Source organism: Populus euphratica, unplaced genomic scaffold (assembly GCF_000495115.2).
Source record: "Populus euphratica unplaced genomic scaffold, PopEup_1.0 scaffold340.1, whole genome shotgun sequence".
Lineage (NCBI taxonomy): Eukaryota > Viridiplantae > Streptophyta > Magnoliopsida > Malpighiales > Salicaceae > Populus > Populus euphratica.
In genome coordinates, this window is record NW_011500154.1 from 108,182 (window position 1) to 131,756 (window position 23,575).

Consider the following 23,575-nt stretch of genomic DNA (forward strand, 5'->3'; position numbering starts at 1 on the left):
TCATGGGGATGAATGACAAAACCTCTGTTGTTACAGCAGCTGTTAAAACCATGTCATCAAACCAAACAAGAGACTAAAAATGAAATGCATGTTGAGGATGGTAATGTGCTGATGGCACTGCTGTCTTGGAGAGCAGTCCAGAGCTCAAGAAGCATGCTTATGCTGCTGAATTAAGCGCAGATAGTGTTGGTGCAAGATTAAGACTGGGGTGGAAAAATGGGCAAAGGCCATGAAAACGAGGAGTTGCTCGGGACAAACGAGAGAACTTAAAATATTTAGGAGGCTCTTCTTTAGAAGTTGAGGTCAAAATGAAGCTTATCAAGTATTAGAAAACCTGATTTTGAAGCCTGGGAAATAAACAACATGAAGATCAAGGTATCTTTTCCTTTTTTGTCAGCATCAGCAGGATTGGATATTAAAATCTTTTTGCTAATGCAGCATCGTAAATGCTGCTGGAAACAATGGCTTGCTGGTTTTAGTGCAGTTGTAAAACATTGGGTTTACCAAAATCCTAGTTCTTTTTGGCTAGGATAAATTTACCTGTTGTGGGATGCAAAATTTTACTGGGGAGCAATCCAGCTGCGCCAGTTTGATGCTTATGAAAAAACCACCTTTTCATAGGCCAAGTAATATCTAGTTACTCTCTAATTCCAATTAAATCATGAAAATAACAACCTAGCACTGCGACCTAGTCCTTACGTTTATGAGATAATTATATATTAAAGTATTTTAATTTGTGAGCATCAAACTCGAGTGAATGAATTGATGATATATACATACACACATACACACACACACATACATACTCGCGCGCGCTCCTTAAGATGTATATGCAGTTATCTTCATATATATATATATATATATATATATATATATACATACATACTCGCGCGCGCGCCTTAAGATGTATATGCAGTCATCTTCCATGAAAACTTTATACCAATGTTTCAAAATGATCATGTGTCACTATATATCATGATTTTTCTATAGTAATTTTTTGCAAAACAAAGTCAAAATTAATATTAATTAGTCCCAAATTATGCAACCGTCATTAAAACAAAGGATGTTATATGAAATTTATTCAAAATTAGTCTGAAGTTGATGTTTCTTCATATAGTTATTAGATACAGAATAATCAACAAGGTCAATGGGCTTGCCTCTTTCAAGTTATCATGATGGCTTCAACTCATAACTAGGACATGGATACGAGAGCAGCATATTCCAAGTGAAACGCCAAAAAGATTAGTTTCCAATCCCATTTTATAACGCATCCTCACCTCACACTCTTTCAGTAAACTTGGAAAGAATGGAACATCATGGGGAATAAAAAAAAGGTGAACCAGGAAAGCATCGCAAAGAAAAAGGGCATAATTACAGAGAAAGAGATAATTCCCTACTCATTACGCTCAATTCAAAACGGAGTTTCCTAAGCCCAACTCTGACGAAGCTAGCTATTGTCTTCCTGCTATAAAGAAGCATATCATTTTGCTTTACATGTGACATGGCCATGGTGGGGCTTCAGAGACATGCTAAGTGAGGGACAGTAGGCAAGCCATTTCTTATTTGTCTTGTTAAAGAAGCATGCAAAGCCTTGGAGCCTACTGATTTGAGCAAAGAGTAATTCTGCTCTCCCTGCATCATTCCTTTTTCCTCTTTTTTTGACTGGTAAATGATTCGTTCCTTAGTACTTTTGATGCCGTCCGTTCCTTGTGTTTGACCAACTGCAATTTAGCCTGAACGCAAATCTCCGTTGAAGATAATCAGTGATTTGAAGGTTTCATTAAATTTGGATATAATTAAATTATAGAAACTAAATCCCATTAGAGCAAGTGGAAATGATTAAGGATAGTTTTAGACGAAACACATTGTGCAGCTAATTAATCAAGGCAGTGGTTTCTCATCTTAGGCTGTAGTTTTCAATAATTAAACAAGCAAGCAGATGCTCTTCCTAGTCAACCATCAGAACAAGTTGAGAATTAATTTTCTTCATAACATGTTTGGCAGCTGAGAAACTTTAAGAATAATATGTTCCTAATCAGATTGATAGAGATGGACACAAGAATTGAAAGATAATTAACTAGACAAATGCATGGTTGTTACAAACTCACCATGTTTTTGAGTCACGTATTGACCTTGAAGATAAACTTGATTTGATTACTAATTTGTATTTGTATTGTTCAATTAGGTGACTTTTTAGAGCTTGATTTGTACTTATTATCCCTTTTTTACTTTTCCAATAATGTCACTTTAATTGGCTAATAAAATAAATATATAAAAAAAGAGCGATAGTTTTTATTTTATAGTTTGATAATGCATGTTGCTCTTAGAATTGTTTATAACTAGTGATTTTTTTATGTCACGGACATAAGAGATGAGAATGTGAAAACCAAAAAACAAGATAAAAAAACAGAAATGAAGTTATAGTTGTTGATGATATACAAAATAAAATTATAAAAAATTATTTTACTCTTAATATATATTATTGTCAAACTTATATATTTTAAAAAATAAATAGATATAGTTTATATTGAGTGATTAAATTAATGATATATCATTAGTTATAAAACTAAGATTGACTTAACAAGTTGACTTGAGCCCTAAATTAGCCCGAGTTTAAGAAAACATAGAGAAATGATTGACTTCATTTGATTCGATCAAAAACTCATGTCAATCAAAGATAAAACACGGGTAAAAAACCCATTGAATATTTTAAAAATAAATTTGATTAAAATAAGGTTGTTTTGATTTTTTATAAAAAAATAGATCAGTCGTGTTAACCCTCTCAACTCATGACCTGAGTATTGTCTCAAGTTGACTCCCGAGTCAGGTCTTAAAATTATAATAATAACTATTTTTATCTATATGTTGACTCCCTAACACGTGCTTTAGGCCTTACTCAAGCAGATTCTGAAGTCGGATTTTAAAACTATAATAATAACAACTTGTATCCTTACATTGAATTTTATGATGACTCGAATCAACCTAGCTTTGCTCGGATTAACCATTGAGTTGAGTTTTAAAATTATAATAATAATTATTTTTATTTTTATATGTTTTAGATAAGTTTTTAGTTCAAAATTTTTTAAAATGATATTTTAGAAATAAATATTATCTTTTAAGACTTCTCCCTTTATATCTCCTATTTTAGAAGTGCAAAAAATAACTTTAACTTTTTTAAAAAATAAATTTATTTTTATAATTTTATCTTTATTTATTCAATCAAATATAATTTTATCTTTAATATCTCTGTATTTTTTATCTTAGGATATGATAGTAATCAAATGCTACAGTAAAGAATGGTGGAGCTTAGCTTACACCAACGAACAAGATTGCAATGAATGTCCCACTGGCTGGTTGGGCATCTAATAGTTTGAATCATAATAATCAGAAACTATATTATATGATATTTTTCTTCTTGAGGTGGACCACTTTTTTGAAGAATTCCTTAGCCTCGACATACGAACCATATTATTATTGTTATTATTATAACTTTTGTGGCCTCCGGTCAATTTCTCAGAATAACAAAGTAATGTCGCTAATAGGCCCTTTTTTTTATTCTGGGGGGCTGTGCAGAAGTCCTGCCACTGCAGAAATGGGAATCCGAGGACCTCACAGTAACAACATTATCGTCATCTTCCTCCCTCTCAATATTATTAAATATCTCGTGTGATAGCCTCATCATGCCTCCCTTCGAGTTGACCTAACATTTCTTGTACGTATTCACAAACATAAATACCTAGGCAACTAGCTTTTCAAACTTATTTACTTATATATATATATATATATAGATATAGATATAGATTTTCCTATTAATATTTAATAAATACAAACAAGCATGTGGAGGCTAAATATTAGTATGTTTTATGAAAGGGTGTGTTGAAAAGGGACTGTTGGAAGTTTCAGCTGAATTTAGATATTTAAATTAAGTGAGATAAATAAAAATATAGGAAACTAAGGTATTTATTATTTATTATGCACCAAATCATAACTGTTTAATTTAAATCTAGAGCAAGATGGTTATATAAAAATAAAAATATTATTAGAAAAAACAATGAATAAAATTGTGAAGTAAAATTGTATTTTTCATCAAAATTGTGTTTTTTTAATTCATGTAATTTTTTGTGTTGTGACAATAAATTATTATTTTATTAGTAATAGCAATACAAAAAAGATATTCACAAAAATTATAATTATTTGAATGGAAAAGGGAAAAAAAATATTTGTAACCAAGAACTTCTTTTTAGTCATGTATTTCTTATTTTCTTGAGGAAAACATGCCTTTTCTAAGAAAAACATTTTAAAAAAGAAGCATATTATGATTGTAAAAGCAAGTCCAATTAAAAAAATCATGAATCTATAATTTTTATGCAATTATATGAAAAGAAACTATAAGAATAATAAATATTAAAAATTATATTAAAAAATAAAATAAATATTTTGTTTTTATTCATTATTAATAATCAAATTATTTTAAAAAGTTTTATGTTTTAGGTCAATACATAACTATTCATAAAAACAATTGCTAATATTATCATAAAAACCTCTAATTTTCTTAAAAAAAAAACATAATAAGCTTAAAATACATTGAAAGAATATAGAATCATTTCGGTCTAGTAGTGGTTGATCGAGCAGTTGTCATCACATTAAAAGGACACGACAATTGAAAGAACACTGTTGATCTGGATCAGTGTTCCTTCAACACATGTTTCTCTCTTCATTGGGTTTGGACTTAAATCATGCGGGGAGCTGGAATTGCGAGAGTGTCTCAATGAATTTTTTATTTTTTATTTTTTATTTTATTTTATTTTGTGGAGACAGGAGCCCCCACATCACCTAGCACCTTTAATGGGGGATGTCATGACACCCAAAACATTAATACTAACGAATGCATGTTATAAATAGACCTTGTTAAAAACCTTTATTGCTAACTCTTCAGCAGTTGGCTGTCTACCTAATCTGAATCCAACCTGAGAATCCAAGAAAAAAAACCTATCTATTCTAAGATATCAAATTCTATTAAAAATATGAAGGTTTGTAAGAAAATGCTGGCGTTAATTAATTCAATAAGTGTAGACGAATCTGGACAGGTTGAGGGTTGCTGAATTATTTAATTTATGAGGTTATCATCCGATAAAGAACTGTTAAAGTATTCTAAATGTTATTTTTAATATTATTTTAAAGTGTTTTTTGTTTAAAAATATTTTAAAATAATATTTTTATTTTTTAATATAAATACATTAAAACTATCAAAAAAACATTAAAACATATTAATTTAAAACTTAAAAAAAAATATTCAAAATTTTGAAAAAATATAGTCCAACTGCACTCCCAAAAAATACTTAAGACATCTTCTTTTTCTTTTTTATTATGAATTAAAATTTATGATGCTTTAAAATTTAAAATATTAGAAAAGTTATTTCTCATTACATTTAAATAATAGATAATTATGTATTTATATCTGTTTTCTGTTCTCAATAATTGAGAACTCGATGGTTCAGTGATAGTGCTGGATTTCTTGCAAAAAAAAACTCTTTTTAAGAATTTTAAATACTCTTTAATGATCAAATTAGTAATTTTATTATATAAGAAGTTGTAGTAAATGAATATTAAATCCTAAAAATAAAAAAATTTGTTTTTAATTTATATATAATAAATATTGAGAGTGAATTATAAGAGAGTAAAAATAGTGAATTTCTTTTTTAAATCGTTTAGACTGTATTTATAAATTTAATTTTTTTTTTACTTGAGGGTCAATTGTCTTTTTATATATATATAAATATATCTAAGTAGAAGAAAAATTCTTATAATCAATATTAATATTAATTGTAAGTATTTTTTTATAATTTTAATTATTGATGAAAGTATAGATATTTGTTAAAGACAATCCTGCATCAATCTATATATGACACGAGTGGCTTTGACTCTAAAACATCAAAATTTGATGTGTAATTAAAACTAAAAGAATTGAGTTTAATATTTTATTAAATTTATAAAACTTTCATTTTAATATATAGCCAAATATTTTATCGATCTTCATTGTGGTTTGAGCACTCCTGAGTTTTTACACTATATATATATATATATATATTCCTTACAGGCATAAACTTTACGAAAAGAAAAGACTTTTCAGTGTTCACACATCCATTCATAAAAAATAAAATGATTTAATTATCCTTGAATAAAACAAGTCCATCCAAGTTGGTTTCTTTTTCATTAGTTTGTCTTGTAATGCCTTGCCTCTAAAGAATTAACATTCATAAACATCATCTTAGCCTTGCACTCAAAGTAAAACCCAAAAGTAAGAATTAATAATATTCACCTACTTCTACCATAACTAATACCCAAGCATGACCCTAAACAATTTTAATCACCAGAAACTTCTGGGAATTTTCTTAGAAATTGCTTAACTATTTGAAATGAAAAGGACACTAAACTTGTATATGGGTAGATGATGCCATATGCAACACATAATTGCTTTTCGTTGCTACAACAAAAAAAATAATAATAAGGTCAGTGCTCCTTTTTATATTATGGTCATGCACAAATGTGGTGGATTAAAAAAAAAGAAGTGATATTTTTATCTGTCACATTAAAATTATGTTATATTCATAAGATTTCATTGAGGTGTGACCCAAATTTAAAATCACAAACATCACTTGTAAAGAAGTATATTTGCACATTCATGCTAGTAGAAAATAATACAGAGAATCCACCAGCAATATAAAATTAATTATGGTTTCTTAATTTTGTGAAAAACAAACTTGTATCAGGCATAAAATTCTTCACCAAAATTATTTATTGTGGAAAGATGAAAAAAATTGCAAAGTACCTATTTTTTAGAAAAGCTAGAAAAATAATTATTAAAGTAAATTTATTTAAAAAAATTATAATTTATTAAATCAGCTCAAGTTTTAAATTGAATTATAAAATATACTAACACAATAGTTAATTTGATAAGATTTTCAGTAAAGCAAATTGATTTATAAGCCAAACTCAATTGAGTTAACTATAATAATTTTTTTTAAAATTAAAATAATATAATTTTAATAAGAGAGAATGATATAAATACCAAATTTAAATTTATCTAATATTTCAATATATATATATATATATATATATATTTGATTCAGTTATCAAATCTCACAACTATTATTATGAATAAAAGACTAAAATAGAACAAAAAAAACTAAGTAGCAAAATATGAATTGAGGTTTTGCAAGGGAAGCTGAACTCTTTGGAGCTGCATAGTTGGACAGAAAACAGCTTTTACAAGCCACCAGCTGATTATTTGACTTTTATCAAAGACACTGAAGAAAAATGGCAGAGTAGGTCCCACCACACACATAACTCATTACAAAAACAAGAAAAAACCCCTTAATTGGCCAAAAATAATACATTGATTACTACCATAATTAATAAAACTAAACAGAGTCACAAAAAACACCTCTGGATGAGCAAAGTCAATGTCCTTTTCATCACTGTTTGTCAAGGTAAGAGGGTCAATTGAGAGGGAGCAGAGTGGGGTTACTATAACTTATCATTATCGAAGCAAAACTGGGCATGTTTTACTTTGATTGGAGTTGTAGTAAATAAGCTTTCTTATTTGTGTTGTGCAGTGAGAGAAAGAGGAAGACTAAAAGAAAAGGAAAGAAAGAGGGATCCTTTCTCTGAGCTCTCTTTAAGTTTGTGTTAATGGAGTCTTGATGGTCCAAGAGTGTTTAGAAAGGGGTTCTTTAAACTGTGTGACCATTTTTCTGTTTTATTTCTTTTGGTAAGATTTGGGGATCTGGATTTTGGGTTCTAGGTCTTAGCTCTCTCCCCTCTCTTTCTTGGGTTTCTTCTAAATTTGTTTTCTTTCTTATACTCTTTACTGAAATGGGAGTTGGACGTTCTGGAATTGAGACATTTCATTCTGAGCTCTGGTTTTTGACCCGCAATTTGTTGAAGTTTACATCTTTGTACAGATTCTGTTTCTTGTTTTTGGGATCCTTATAAAAAGTCTGATTCTTTTGGGGGGGGAAAATCTGTGTTCCTTTCTGAGCTTTTCTTGATCTGGTTAGGGTTTTGAAACTTAGCCTTGTTTTTGATAAATTTGAGTTTTTCTTAGATGGGCTAAACCAAAATTGTTTTCGTTGAATCTTGAGCTAGATTTGCTTTCTTGGTTTTGTCTTAGTTGGTTGTTAAGTTACAAGATTTGATGCATCTTTCTCTGTGGAAGCCTATATCTCAGTGTGCTGCTCTACTCTTGGACAAGAAGAGCAGAAGGAAAAATGGGTCTGAATCCAGTCTTGATATCAAGAGGGACTCATCTATTCTTCGAAAACTTCAAGAACACAAGCTCAGGGAGGCTCTTGAAGAAGCATCTGAAGATGGTTTACTCCTTAAATCTCAAGATATGGAGTCTGAGACTCTTGCAAACCAAGATGAGAGTCTTGGGAGATCGAGATCCCTAGCAAGACTCCATGCGCAGCGAGAATTCTTGCGTGCCACAGCGTTAGCTGCTGAACGAATATTTGAGGATGAAGAATCTATAACTGACCTTCGTGAGGCATTCTCCAAGTTCCTCATGATGTATCCAAAGTATCAGTCTTCAGAGAAGGTGGATCAGTTAAGGTCAGATGAGTATGCACATTTGTCTCCAAAGGTATGCCTTGATTACTGTGGATTTGGGCTTTTTTCATATCTTCAATCTTTGCATTATTGGGATTCTTCAACATTTAGCTTGTCGGAGATAACTGCAAATTTGAGTAATCATGCTCTGTATGGTGGTGCTGAAAGGGGCACTGTGGAATATGATATAAAGACTAGAATAATGGATTATTTGAATATCCCTGAGCATGAGTATGGTCTTGTTTTTACTGTGAGTAGAGGGTCGGCCTTTAAATTGCTTGCTGAATCGTACCCTTTTCATACCAATAAGAAGTTGTTGACTATGTTTGATTACGAGAGCCAGTCTGTGAATTGGATGGCTCAAAGTGCCAAAGAGAAGGGTGCTAAAGTTTATAGTGCGTGGTTTAAATGGCCAACTCTTAAGCTTTGCTCCACTGATTTGAGAAAGCAAATTTCAAATAAGAAGAGGAGGAAGAAGGATTCAGCAGTTGGTTTGTTTGTATTTCCAGTGCAGTCGAGAGTTACTGGGGCGAAGTATTCATACCAGTGGATGGCACTAGCTCAACAGAACCATTGGCATGTCTTGCTTGATGCTGGTTCATTGGGACCTAAAGATATGGATTCACTTGGGCTGTCCTTGTTTCGTCCTGACTTCATTATTACGTCATTTTACAGAGTATTTGGATATGATCCTACTGGTTTTGGATGTCTTCTTATCAAGAAATCAGTGATGGGAAGCCTTCAAAATCAGTCTGGCAGTACAGGGTCTGGAATGGTAAAGATTACACCCGAGTTTCCTATGTATTTGAGTGATTCTGTGGATGGGTTGGATGGGTTGGTTGGCATTGAAGATGATGAGGTTGCTGGGAATGCTGAAAAAGCCACAGAAAATCATCCAGTAACACAGTTGCCTGCCTTTTCTGGTGCTTTCACATCTTCTCAGGTGAGGGATGTATTCGAGACTGAGATGGAGCATGAGAACAGTTCTGAAAGAGATGGAACGAGCACCATATTTGAAGAAACTGAAAGTATTTCAGTGGGGGAAGTGATGAAAAGCCCTGTCTTCAGTGAAGATGAATCATCGGACAACTCATTCTGGATTGATTTGGGTCAGAGTCCCTTGGGATCAGACAGTGCAGGCCAATTGAACAAGCCAAAACTGGCCTCTCCATTACCACCTTTCTGGTTTTCTGGAAAGAAGAACAACGCAAGACTCTCCACAAAACCAACATCCAAAGTATATGGCAGCCCAATGTATGATGACAAAGTGGTAAACTCAGGGTCTCATGATGACCACCATGTGTTGTCTTTTGATGCTGCTGTTCTATCAGTTTCACAGGAACTGGACCATGTTAAGGAGGTTTCTGAAGAAGAACAATTTTCAGGAACAGACCTCTCTTCAAGAAACAATAAGAAGGGCTCAGATCGTTTGCATGTTCATGAGATTGAGGAGGAACCTGGAACCAGCTTCTTTTCAAACTCTGCCGTAAACAGATCCCATCTCAATAATTCAACCTCTGGTTTGCAACATAACCTAACAAATGGCTCAACTGCTGCAATTTGCTCGGAGATTAAAGAAAGTGCTATAAGACGAGAAACAGAAGGTGAATTCAGATTGCTGGGGAGAAGGGAAGGGAGTAGATATGGTGGTGGTAGTAGATTCTTTGGGTTGGAAGAGAATGGACATTCAAGCAGGGGAAGAAGGGTATCATTTAGCATGGAGGACAACCACAAAGAGCGTCTGAGCCATAATCTGGAGCCAGGAGAGATATCTGCAACCAGCCTGGATGATGAAGATTACAGCACTGATGGAGAATATGTCGATGGGCAAGATTGGGATCGAAGGGAACCTGAGATAATTTGTCGACACTTGGACCATGTGAATATGTTGGGTCTCAACAAAACTACTCTCCGACTGAGATATTTGATCAACTGGCTAGTAACCTCTTTACTTCAACTCAGATTACCCAGTCCAGATGGAGATAGAAGGGTGAATCTTGTACACATCTATGGCCCAAAAATAAAATATGAAAGGGGTGCAGCAGTAGCTTTCAATGTCAGAGATAGAAACCGGGGGCTTATAAATCCAGAAGTTGTTCAGAAGCTAGCTGAAAGAGAAGGTGTTTCTCTTGGCATTGGTTTCCTTAGTCACATAAGGATTCTAGATAGCCCAAGACCACAATACGGTGCTGTGAACCTCGAAGATACTTCTTTATGCAGACCAATGGAAAATGGGCATCATAATGGAAAAAGTGGGTTCATAAGGGTTGAGGTAGTCACCGCATCTCTGGGATTCCTGACCAACTTTGAGGATGTGTACAAGTTGTGGGCTTTTGTTTCTAAGTTTCTTAATCCAGCCTTTATCAACGACGGTGGCCTCCCAACTGTTGAAGAGGGCACGGAGGCTTGAGTTTTGGGATATATGTATTAATAGTTTTGTTCCAGGATGAAAACAAATGAACTTAGAAGGCATGGACAATCAATTAGGGTGCAAAATCTGAGAGTCAGAGCCGAAGATTGAGGGCTGTTAAATCTGTGTGGCCAGATCCTTTTGCTCTTCCTCATGACTCTCTGATGCAATGGGTGAATTTGTTAATTCTTGTTTGTTTGATATTTCCCCCTTTCTCCCTTTTATCATCATCATTTTTTTTTTGGGTAGAGGTGGCTTTAGAATCTGTATCAACTCGGGAAGTTATGTTGACCTCCAAGCAGAATTATATGGATAGAACTTTCAGCACCCAAAACGTTCCTGCTTTTGCTCCATATCTGTCAAAAAAAAAAAAAACTCAAACCTTATTTTGCCTGTTAGTCTATGAAGCTTGAATTTGAGACTGCATGCTTAAGTATTAGCTTTGTTACCGCTTAAGTTGTACCTCAAGAGAATGGTGTTTTGTTGGGAAGAGGATCTGGTATCCCATGAAATTCGCAGCCTAGTGCATATCTGTTAGGAGATGATTCTGGATATCGACTTTAAGTAGGATAACTAGGTTTAACAAGTATTACAGATGCTGGTCTAATTCCGCTTGACAAGCCAGCATGAAGCTCGACCAGGAATGAGTGTTTTTTTTGGTTTAAATTCAGGTGATTTTCGGAGTCAACTTGTAATTTGGTTGATTCAGTCAAACCAAACACTTCAAGAATATATCTTTTATCTTTTTATGTTTTTTTAAACCCTTTTTTTTTCTCTCTAAAATGAAGTCGTTTTTCGTTTTAATTTAAAAGAATAATAGAAATGGTCTTTAAACTACGTTCTCCTGCCAGCGTCCTCTTGGCTGAGCAAGCATGTAGTTCAGACTGCCCGCTTTGTCCTTCACATCCTTGTCTAGGTAGATTGCAGGTAGTGCTAAGCAGAAACGTTTGATACGTCTTCATCCGAAGTAGTTGTCTTATTGTTAATCTGCTTCTCTTTTCTTTAACTTTAAAGCTAGCAGTATGGAAAAGAAACGTCCAAAACCATTAGTATGTGCAAAGTCATGCACCGAGGAATAGTGAGTTGATGTTAGCAGGGAGTGGATACCTCCAAAGCTCATCATCAAGTTCAGGGGGTCTCTATTTCCTCTAGTAATAATCATCATTGGGCCACACCCATTTAACTTTGTTTCCCATGGAAATAATGGTGGACGTAAATGCATGATTCTGCTTCCTTTCTTTTTGCTGATTGTGGATTCTGACTGTTCAGTGTTCTTGGAGAGCCTGGACGAGTCCTTTTCGTAAAGTAGGTGTGGGCATGGCATTGCAAATTTCATTTTGAAACCATATCATGATGATCACTACATGCTTTTTCCTAGAAAAAAGAAAAAGGAAAAGGAAAAGGAAAAGAAACCTCAACACTTGACTAAACTGCCAGATACTCTTAGTTACCATTTCAAGTGGGAAATCCTCTGTACAATTCAAAAGATAGCATAGCATAATAAACTATGAAAAAGAATGGCGCTTGCTTGACAAAGCAGCTCTCCTGTGGGGAGAGTTGCTTCTAAAGGGAACTTCTACGCTGTTGTTGGTGACGGTGAATAGTTGACAAGCTTCACCTGGTGAGATGAGACTGTTCGGGGTAGCCTGGTTGGCTACTAAACTGAAAGACTTGGAAGATATTGCGTGTCATAATCATAAACAAGAAATGTTGCTTGCATCAACGAAGATACTTAAAAGTTCAAATGCTCAACCTAATGCATCCCATGCCAAATTATTATATCATATTATCAAGAGAAAAGGGTAAGAGTTCCTTCCGATTCAAACTATAATTTTGTTTTCTATATTCTTTTTAATAGAATAAGATTGATAAGGACAAATAAAAAAATTCCAATCTCAAAAGGAGAAAGCAACATGTCACCAGAAATTGAAGGTCTGGTGTGTCTGTACACAGTTATTTCTGTCCACTACGCATATTAAAAATTTAAAACCACTGCAATTTCAGCAGGCCAGATCAACCATTTCTAAGCTCTGAGATATTAAACCAAATGTCACTTAAATATTAACAAAAAGCAAAAGTGAAGAATTCCTTCAGCTTGTGATTGGGTCCCGGTTGGTAACTAAAGGAAGATCCAATTCTCAGATCTTCCCAAGATGATATCCCACTTCGCCAGCTGATAGAAAGGATTAACAAATTCTTCCCAAGATGATATCCCATCATCTTCGTAACGAATGCAGTGACTCCTTGCACTGCAGGTATCTGTTTTCTTCCACTATACCTGTAGCCAAATTAAAGCATGTTCACGAGCTCAGGCAGCCCATTTGGATGCGTCCCAAACCCCAAATCTAAAAGATGTCGAAGATAAAGTTCATAAGCATATCACACTAGAGACAAAAGAAAAGGAAGAGCAATCATGGTTTCTAAAAGATGAAAAGAAGAACCACTTCGGCACATAAAACATGTAATACCAATATTTTATCCGGAAAAGAATTAAATAAGAGTCTTGAATCAGCCATTGCGTTAGGAATCAAAGCCATGAAGTGGGTGATATATATTTCAAGCAAGAATTATGGATCGCTCTAACAAAGAACATGTATTCATAATAATACGTAATACGTCGGTGTGCACGCATGCGAGTTATCTCTCTGGTACGACTTCATTTAATAGCAGAAGATTAGCATCCCTCTGTCCCTCTTTCAGGAACTGCACTTAATAAACACAAATTGTGAAAAAGTACGAAGATCTGTCTATGATGTCGGTTTCTTGAAATACAAGTAGGACATCTATGAGATATGCTTGAAGTTAAACCAGTTTATCCACGTTGCAGTTTGCAGCAAAAGTCAGCATCTCTCTACGTGAATTAGATTATGTACTTTGCAAGCTTGATAAAAAAAGAAAAAAGGCCACTATTCGAAGATGCTTTTTACGGCCAACCGCAGTTTGAAATGCGGTGGCGATTGGAACGCACACTCTATGTTTACTCAGTGATTTTGGTCTTGCCACTATCTAAGGACTTCACCAACTTTGCATGTGTCAAAGAAAAAAAAGAAAAAATTGCTTTCATGTTTGAGTATATGCGTGAGCATGGACTCTACAACCTTACAGCAACGTTGGCAAGCTACCGTCTGTTAAAAGGTGATATTTCTTACTATTATTTACCTTCTAATCTCATGCTTCTTCTTTATTAACATGTCAGCAAACTACCTTCTTCGTTACTCTGTCATCTCTTTGCTCTTGATTGTATTCCTTTCTTGATGTGCCCAGATGGGAGAAAATATAAGGAGATGATTGTGTGATAAACATATGCCAAGGAGGACAAATAAAATAATATGTGATTAAAGGGGAGAATAATAGTATGTGATTATGATTACGAAGAAACTAGAATTGGGTCTATGCTACGCTGCAAGTCCGTATTTTCTAGTATAAAAAATAATATCTAGATATTGCAAGCGCGATGTGTTTTTAATAATAATAATAATATAATTAAAAGAGAAAAATAATAGTATATAATTATAAGTATGAAGAAATGTTTGGAAAGAAAATATTTGTCATATAGGAGTGCATGAAAAATATGGTTATAATGCATACATAAACTTAATTATTAATACTTTTTATGGTATGCTATATCTTTAAACCTTGCAAATTTTCTAGGGGGGTCACTATACTTTTTCTACACTTTGGTCCATGTAGTTTCAAACTTTCATTTTAAACATCAAACTTTATTTTATTTTTACATTCTAGTCATTATAAATTAGAAATTAAGATAGGAGAAAAAAAGTTATTGTAAAAAGAAAGGAGAGAGAATCTCATTCCAAACATTAAATCTATTAATTTTGGTGTTGATAAATTGTATTTTGACAAGGGTAACTCCATAAAGGTTGTTTATTCATTTAATCATGCTAAACAAAATAGAATATTGAGCTAGAGATATTATACTTATTTGATTTTGAGTTTTTAAGCTTATTAAAGTGTGTTTTCTAGGTAGTAATATAATTATTGAGGTTTTTTTAGTTCTTTTTTATATATATTTTTATACTTTAATGTGAAAAACAAGTAATCTGAGTTTTAAATTTCAAAAATTCAAGTCTTGATTTTCTAGCCATTGAAAGTAGCTGAAAAATTATCTAAGCTCATGAACTATTCTTTTTAGAGACTACTTTAAAAATGCTTGTCTAGCCTCTTAGGCCACGAGGCACTTGGCCTTTATTTTCAAAGGCAAGGAGCGGAGGTTTGCTGAGGCATATTTTGAATATTCTTTCAAGCACACTGAAGTATGCCTAGAAACATGTGTGTTTGGGTTGTTCTTTAAAATAAAATAATTGATTATTATAATAATATTTTTAAAAATCATCTCTTTATTAGATATTTTTATGTTAATATCTTCAATTACTCTCATAATAATTATATATGAGCCTAATATACAAAAAAACAAAACAAAACAAAAATTACACAATAATATTTAATGAAAATAAAATATTTTATTATTATTTCTTATTGTTAATTTCTTATATATTTTCATAAATCAATTATTCTTCTATTTTTTTTATATAGCCATGCAAAAATTATCAAAATATGATTTTTTAATATTTTTTTCTTTTAAGATCATGATAAGTTTTTGTTTTTTTTTTAAAAAAAAAACATTCTACCAATGAAAAAAGCACATGTTTTTGTCAAAAAATAAAATAAGAAAAATGAAGTTTTCCCTTATTAAATAAACCATGTTGTTGACAAAAAAAAAAGCCTCTTAAAAACAAATGCGTAAATAAAAAAAGAAATAGAAAAGTTTTGGCTTAAAAAAATATCTTTTCTCATTCAAAATTTAAATCCTCCTACGAATATTTATTTTAATTAATGTTAAGTTGACTTTGAAAATTACCGAGCAGCATAAAGCATGCACTACAGTTACTAGATATATACCTGATGTCTGAGGAGAGACGGCATTTAGAAGATCTGATGATATCATCTTATATTGCAAATGAATATTCGAACGCTGTTCAGATGGGGACAGAACTACACGCAAGGTACAAAAACAACATCAAGCGGTTCCTTCACAGAGCGTCGAGGAGAGCTAATGTTTCATCCTAATTTCTATGATAGTAGTCTTATATTGTAAATAATTTTTTTGAGATGAACCTACAAGGCCGGCTTGACAATCTTCCAGCTGCAACAGCTCTCGCATGAAGAGCTTCTTCTCCCGCTAATTTACATGCCATTATATGTACAGTGGCAATGAGAACTGCTGTTAAGAGCTAGGATCCATATACAAAGCGTTTCTTACTTTATTCATCAGGGGGAATAGGAGCTTGCCTCGGTGCTATACATTGAATACTCACTGAGACTGAAGTTGGGTTTTTCTTCACCCCACTTCATAATCTCCCTCGCATATTTAAGAGCCGCGTCAACACTATCAGGTTCGAGTCCCTTGACCACAGAAGTATACAACTTCCTTCCGGTGAGTAGAGAGTAAAGCCTCTTGAACTTAACTGCCATATAGTGGGCACCCAGCTGACCAAGTGAGGGGCTAGTATTGATGCTGTTGCTGTTGCTGTTGGAGCGATGGCGACTGATCACTGGATGGAAATCATCAAACCATTCACATTGAGTCAACGGTACTCGCTCAATTTTCTCCTCAAACAGATCAAATTTATTTAGTATCAAAAGAAAATCCATCTGCTCAAATGTTGGATGAGTAACAATGCTCTCAAAGAATTTCCTGCTCAGCAACATCTTGTTAGTAGACAAGCCATTCCCATCAACTGTAAACTGATCATAGTCATTCATGGCAACACAGAACATGACCATCCCAACATCTTCAAACATCTCTAGCCACTTGCAGTTCTCTCCAAGCCCCCGTGAATGTACACTAATTAGTTGGTACCTGGTGACCAGAGTAAAGGGGGGAAATGTTAACAATAAAAGGATACCTCTACAAATGACTACATATTTAATAATGTCCCTGCGTGATGAGATAGAAGAATTAGGCAAGCCATGCCAGAGGTACAGCAAATAGCACAGAAGCAACACCGTGATTGCTTACGAGCTACTTCATAACAGAGGTGAGAACTAAAACCATCAGAAATTTAAGGCACTTCTTAATAAACGACAGCTCCTACCTAAGCAAAGCATCATGCTGGTCTTCAGTGTCATATTTATCGTCAGATGCTGATTGGGGATATGAGAAATCCAAGCAAGCAAGCCCATTTGATGAAGTAACACCCTCAGCGTATAGGATATCCAAATCTGAGGGCTCATAGTCTGTTCTCAATATATCAACAGCCTGCAGAGAGAATAATTTAGCAGCGGTAACAAAGAAACTGCAGTTGCGTTATCATGTAGATATATTTGGCAAGAGCACAATGACATGAAACAAAATAGTCTGTAAACCTTCGTTCAACAAAATGCATAAGCTTAAACATTACCAATGTCTAATGAGCGAAACTAAAGCAGCACTTGGCTCAACCTAGGCAAGCTGAGGAACCAAAATGAATCCCATTTTAACCATGAATCATGTACTATCAACATGAATACCATACCATCAGGCAACTGTTAAAGCAGATTACAATACTGCTCTTTTTTCATAAATAAATAAATTAAAAAAAAAAAAACAATATCAGTCAGTTCCTCTATATCAGTCAGAAAATCAAAATTATTCTCTTTTAAGATATTTTATGGCTCTAACTTCAGCCAGAAATGATGCAAGCATGAAAACAGAAAACTTCACATCTTGACTAAATACTACCAAGTAACAACAGAGAAGCATGTATAGACCAAATATAGTCTAACAAATTTGCACCAAGCAAATGAACCTGACAAAAGATCTTACCCGCTCCAGGAAATAACTTGACACACTGGGTAGCATTTCCAACTCATTTCTCCGCTTATAAGTGGCCTGCATGGCTTCATCCTTCAACAACTCTTCAACTAGTGGCGCATATTCGCGAGTAGCAGCAGGAAAAATTGCTTCCAAATTCCCAGATACCATAGTCTTCAGAAGCCAATCCGAGAATGCTTTAAGCCTTGGACCAATTGAGTATATAGTTTGGTGCTTCGTGTTACTTGTACTCCCTATTATTACACAACATTTTCTTTCAGGAACTTAACAGAATATAAGCCCAAGAAGAGTTTTAAAGTAAATTTATATCAATCAGCTGTCACACACCTACTTTTACATTGTAAGTTGTTAGTGGTTTCAACACATTCTGCAACTGCATGCTATTCATCAATGCTACAAATCATATTTATCTAATCACATCTTGAAGACAGAACAACTTCTTAGGGCCATCCCAGTTCCCACATAAAATCTGTTTCCTTATATACACTACTTGGAGACAAGAGGCAGTAAGAATCTAATGTATTCCCATACAACAAACGAGATTGTTAAAAATTACAAATGTTACACAACATCTGTTACTTTTTTCCCCCTTGTGCACACCCACCCACATGTGTCAGGGATAAACACGAGGGTCATTCTCCAACCAAAAAATACAAAGAACAAGGAAAAAAATATACAAGTTGAGAAGAAATCAAGAATAGAGAGACTCAACATACCAATATGTTCTGTTTCATCAGTAGATTGCTCTTTTGTCACTGCAGTTAAACTTTCCTCTTCAAATTGATCACGGCCCTCAAGAAGTATACCAAGATAACCATACACATTACTCTGGATTGTCAATTTAATGTTTTCACGCTCATCTTCAGTGAAAGGGACAGGTTTATAAAGAATCTTTGCCTGAAAAAAGCATCAAATTAAAATGAAGTAAGCTAATTTTTTACAGCATTGAATAGCATGTCATAAAAGCCATGCTTTGCAGGATAAGGTATGATACCAATATTACCAAAGGCAGAAGTAGAGAAACCAAGTATAAGCATCCGTGTACAGAGATCAATGCATACTAAAAGGATGACACTTACAGAACAAGGTTCATTTACAAGAACTCTTTCAATGTGTAGTCAGGAATTATAAACCAGTCCCTTATGGGCAATGACAAATGGTGCAATGGCACAACACCCACATGGCCACACAAATTAGTTGGCCTTTTAATTGATCCAGCAGTTTTGAGCCTATTGAACTCACTTTTAATCTATATACATTGCTTTTGTTGATGGTTTACTTAGTTTCAAAGTTTAACTTTGGCTTACCATTTTTAAGCATAGTATATATGATTGGATTGGAAAAGTTCTGCTTATAAAAATCTTTTACTCTCAATTTTTTCCATTTTATCCTTCATTAAATATCATTCATCACACCATGGGATCTGCTATGGTAAGCACAAAGAAATATAAATGGGATCCACGTTTACTAAAAGTTAAAGTTTTGAGCAAATAAAATAAGGAAATATAATTTGGGATAGAGGGAATGTTTGACAGTTGCTTGAGAATATGCATAGCTTGAATGTTGTTACTGGTTTTTACTTTTATCATCCAAGGTTCTCCAAATAAATTTCATAATCAAGGCAATGCATTAACATAAGTTAACAGAATAACATGAATGTACCTATATTGAAACATCACTTGGATGTGCTTAGACAGGAAAAGAGACCACAAGCATATAAAACAAAGTAAAGACAACAAACCCCACTACATCCATCTACTTTTTGAAACATCTTCGGATGTTTTAAGATGGAAAATGAGACCATGACAATATGAGACTTAGCAAAGATAGGTGATCCTTAACATAAAAAAATTTTGAGGAGCCTAGTTGAGAAAGTACCTGCTTAAAGATAGTACTTGTTCCAGAGCCACTAGATCCAACTAAAAGAAGCTTCAGAAGTGTTCTCTGCTCAAGGTAGTCTGGGATGCTTCTGCTAATCAGACTGTTAACTTGCTCTCCACAAGAATTCGAAGGTTTTGAAGGAACAGGTAGTGATAAGAAAGCACAAACAAGTTTCATTCCCGCCTGTTAAGTAACAAGCAGACAAATGATTCCAAATGCATTCATAAATGTGGAAAGGGAAAATTCAGGCAGAGATGAGGTTCCATATAAAGCATACCTTGCCCCAAATGTAACCTTTAGTGTTCTTCTGTCCCTCTTCTTGGTATGATCCATCCTCATTCACCCAAAAATGCGGGTTGCCAGCGCATTGAACTCCTGCCAGCTGCAATTTCAATGAAATGTCTCAATACGAAAACCCTTGACATTAAATCATTCAAAACAAACAAAAAGAAGAGCATGTACTGAAACTCAACCTGCAACATCCTAAGCTCAACTTTTGTGATCTCCCGGCCATTCATGAAAACCTGTGTGTTTCCATTGCTAGCATTTGCCTTAATTGGACCCCCAACATTCAAATGAGGACTTATAATCTGGGAAGGCTTTTGCCCTACCTGTTAAATTGAAAATTTGAAACAACCATCAAAGTCCATAATAAAGAAACAAACCGCATCAAATTATGACAAGAACATAACCACCAAAAGTATTATGCTAAATTCACCTTTCCCCAAAGACCGGACACTTTATCATACCAATAGTTTCCAGGATTCATTTTCTTAGGCGGGTTCGAACAAGTCTGCAAAACAACTAACTCCTCATGACAAAGAGGTTCTCCATTCACATAAACATACTCCGGAGGCAACTGATTTGCTTCGCACAACTCCTCTGCCTTCATTATCTGTCTAACCTCCAAATTATTCAACAGCCTCTTGAGCATCCTCGAACACTTTCCTAAGCTCCCACGCTTTGATTCATCAATTGGAAATCCAATACAAGTAACACATTTTCTCCCTTCTGGCATCGATCCCATCGCTCTAAGCACACAATTGATACAATACTTCGCATCGCAAACAAGACAAACTTCCTTCTCCGTGAACCTACTCCCTTTAAAACACCTATAACAACTCCCTTTCTTCCCTTTACTTCTGGCCTCTGGTTTAATCCGTAGAACCCTCTCCTCCTCTTCGGAAAACCCCTCGTTGCCACCAAATTCACCATCAATATCACCGCCACCATCATTCGATTCAATATCGCGAAAAGTAACAGCTGGGGCTTTTCTACCCTCACCATTCACCTCATTATTTGAAACCTTAACACTAGAAACACGCGAAGACGGATACTCATCATCAACATCAACACTACTTAAAACAGATTCATTTGACTCCCAATCTCGATTCGAAGACAATTCATTAGAAACCCTCAACTTTAGCAAACTTTCATCACGCGATTTGTCATCAAAACTATTAGTACTTGAACTTGTACCAGCATCATTAGATAAACCTGAACTACTTAACTCGCTAGAAAAAACACGTTCTTGCAAATTATGATCTACAGCTCTCTCTATAACGGAAGTTGGTGATACAGTTATAGCTGCCTCTTCAGATCCACAATCCTTACCTGGGTTTTCACCGGTATTAGCAGATTTTGGGTTTTTAATGGGATCAGAGGCGGGTAACAGAGGTTTTACTACAGGTAAAGTGATATTTTGTTGGAAATTAATGTGGGGAGCTACGGCGGCAACAGGGATGCTGTTGACGTTGATTGGGACGGCGCGTGGGATGTCGTAGCCCACTGGGGGTCCGGTGTATTCAAGTGCAAATGAGTATTGAACTCCATCTTCTGTAACTGGACACATTTTGGTAAATTTGTAGATCAAAGTGAAGCCCTAATCCTAACCTCAAAGAGAAGAAGAGGAAACATTTTTTTTTTTGGTTTATGTTCGGGTTGTTGGGTTTTGAAAATAAAGTGAGATTCTACAAAAAGAGAAAAGAATAATAATGCTTGGAGAAGAGGGAAATGCCAGAGCTGATTGAAAGTGAAATCTACAAGGAAAGAAGAAGTAGCTTGGAAGGAGAGGACAAAGTATTTTGGGGAAGTAGATAAGAGAAGTCAAGAGAATGTGTGTTTTGTTGGGGGGGCGGCTCCGGGGCTGGAAGTAAGAGAACCAGGCAGGAGCTCCTATGCTAGGACCTTCAATGGGGTATTGCGAGCTTATCAGTATATTTTGCCATGATCCGTTAGTATAGTTCTTTCTTTCATAGTGCCATCGGAATTAAGTAGTTCAATTCTATAATTTATCAGATTGATTTTTTTAACTTGAATTTTAAAATAAACTGTATAGAAATTATTTAAAATGAATTATTTAATTTCATGAATTTAAAAATAACTTGAAAAAAAATAACATAATACTTTTAAAAAAATTTAAAATGATATATTTTTTTATAGTGAGATAATACCAAATTAAATTGATTTCGGTTACCCTACAATTTATGCTATAAATTTTAATAGGTTTAATAATTTTTTTATAAATTATTTATATTTAATTTTATGATAATATTAAATACTTTTAAAATTAAAAATTAATTGTAAAAATAATATTTATTTAAGATCATGATAATCCTATAAAAAATAAAAAAAAATAAACTATAAATTATATTTTTCAATTAATTCAATATTAAAGAAAAATAAAATAAAAAAATAATTAGAAAAATTAAAAGATCAAAAATTAAAAAAATATATTAGGTTTGATAAATAAACCCATTAAATTTATTAATTAGATAACTCGGGTCAACATATCAAACTCATAAACCAGGTAATAAATTTCATTGGAATTAATAACTTATTTTTTCTCTAAACTATTTTTTATTTAATTTATATAATAACAAAAATAAATGATTATAAAATTGAGTGTCAAATTAATATTGAGTTTTTTTTAAACTATAATAATCTCATAGAAAACAAAACGAAATAAATTATGGAACTTAATTCTCAATCAGTCAAATATCAAAAGATAAAAAAAAAAAAGAGTTAAAATTATCATACTCATCAACAAGCCAATGAACTTTTTAAAATTTAATAACATGTTTTTTAAAATTATTTTTTAATTATATAATAAAAAAAATAGACAATCACATAATTGAGTTCAATTATATATAAAAAAAAAAGTTTCTTGCTAAACCCATAACCCGAGACAATCAAGGTTATCAGGTTAAACTTGTAAACTGGGTCATTGATTTCATAAAATTTAATAATTTAGTTTTTTAATTATTTTTTATTTGAATTAATTGTTTTTTCAAAATAAATTATACCACGATGCTAAAATATTTTTTTGATACCAACCTAATGCTAAGATATTTTTTTGATATTACCATAATCATATAAAAGATAAATGAAAATAAATTATTAATTATAAATCTCCATAAACACATCATTTATGTATTAAATTAAAAAAAAAAATCAACATTGAAAATTAATACTATAATTAAGAGATTAAGTTGGTAAAGTGAATGGAAATAAAAAGATAAACTCTTTATATGGTTTTTAGTTTGATTTCCTATGTTCACTGATAGCTAAACTGTAAGCTTTATTTTACAAGCTTTATTTAGAATATAAAAGTCTCATTTGATACATACAAACTGGATTTAAATACCTTTTTTTAAAATAAAAAAAACACCACCATCAACAAGAACGAGGACAGCCATCATACAATTAATTTATGTGATTATTTTTTTAAAGTTAATTTTTTAAAAATTACTTTCCAATTTTTTTATATTTATTTATTATTAAAAAAATTAATTAATAGAAAATATTTTCCTATCAAATAAAAATTTAACTTGATTTTTAAA

General features: G+C 33.2%; 2 protein-coding genes across 2 annotated transcripts; one reads left to right on the plus strand and one right to left on the minus strand.

Moving 5' to 3' along the window:
* The first annotated feature begins 7,408 nt into the window (after positions 1 to 7,408).
* Positions 7,409 to 11,413, plus strand: LOC105111050 (uncharacterized). The gene has a single exon (XM_011006289.1). It carries the CDS (start codon positions 8,198 to 8,200, stop codon positions 11,018 to 11,020), a length of 2,823 nt encoding a protein of 940 aa, XP_011004591.1. The 5' UTR covers positions 7,409 to 8,197; the 3' UTR covers positions 11,021 to 11,413.
* Positions 11,414 to 15,960: 4,547 nt separating this feature from the next.
* On the minus strand, positions 15,961 to 21,942 carry LOC105111051 (extra-large guanine nucleotide-binding protein 1-like). Its single transcript, XM_011006290.1, has 8 exons — positions 20,452 to 21,942; positions 20,207 to 20,344; positions 20,011 to 20,115; positions 19,731 to 19,916; positions 18,569 to 18,749; positions 17,844 to 18,085; positions 17,134 to 17,297; positions 15,961 to 16,898 (listed from the first exon to the last, which is right to left on the minus strand). Exons 1-8 carry the CDS (start codon positions 21,583 to 21,585, stop codon positions 16,307 to 16,309), a joined length of 2,742 nt encoding a protein of 913 aa, XP_011004592.1. The 5' UTR covers positions 21,586 to 21,942; the 3' UTR covers positions 15,961 to 16,306.
* Positions 21,943 to 23,575: the final 1,633 nt, after the last annotated feature.

Coding starts and splice junctions, on each gene's coding strand:
- LOC105111050 (XM_011006289.1), top strand. CDS start 8,198: ATGCATCTTTCTCTGTGGAAGCCTATATCTCAGTGTGCTGCTCTACTC.
- LOC105111051 (XM_011006290.1), bottom strand. CDS start 21,585: ATGTGTCCAGTTACAGAAGATGGAGTTCAATACTCATTTGCACTTGAA. Junction 20,116..20,206: donor TTGAGCTTAGGATGTTGCAG/GTTGAGTTTCAG, acceptor TTGAAATTGCAG/CTGGCAGGAGTTCAATGCGC. Junction 19,917..20,010: donor AAGGTTACATTTGGGGCAAG/GTATGCTTTATA, acceptor GTTACTTAACAG/GCGGGAATGAAACTTGTTTG.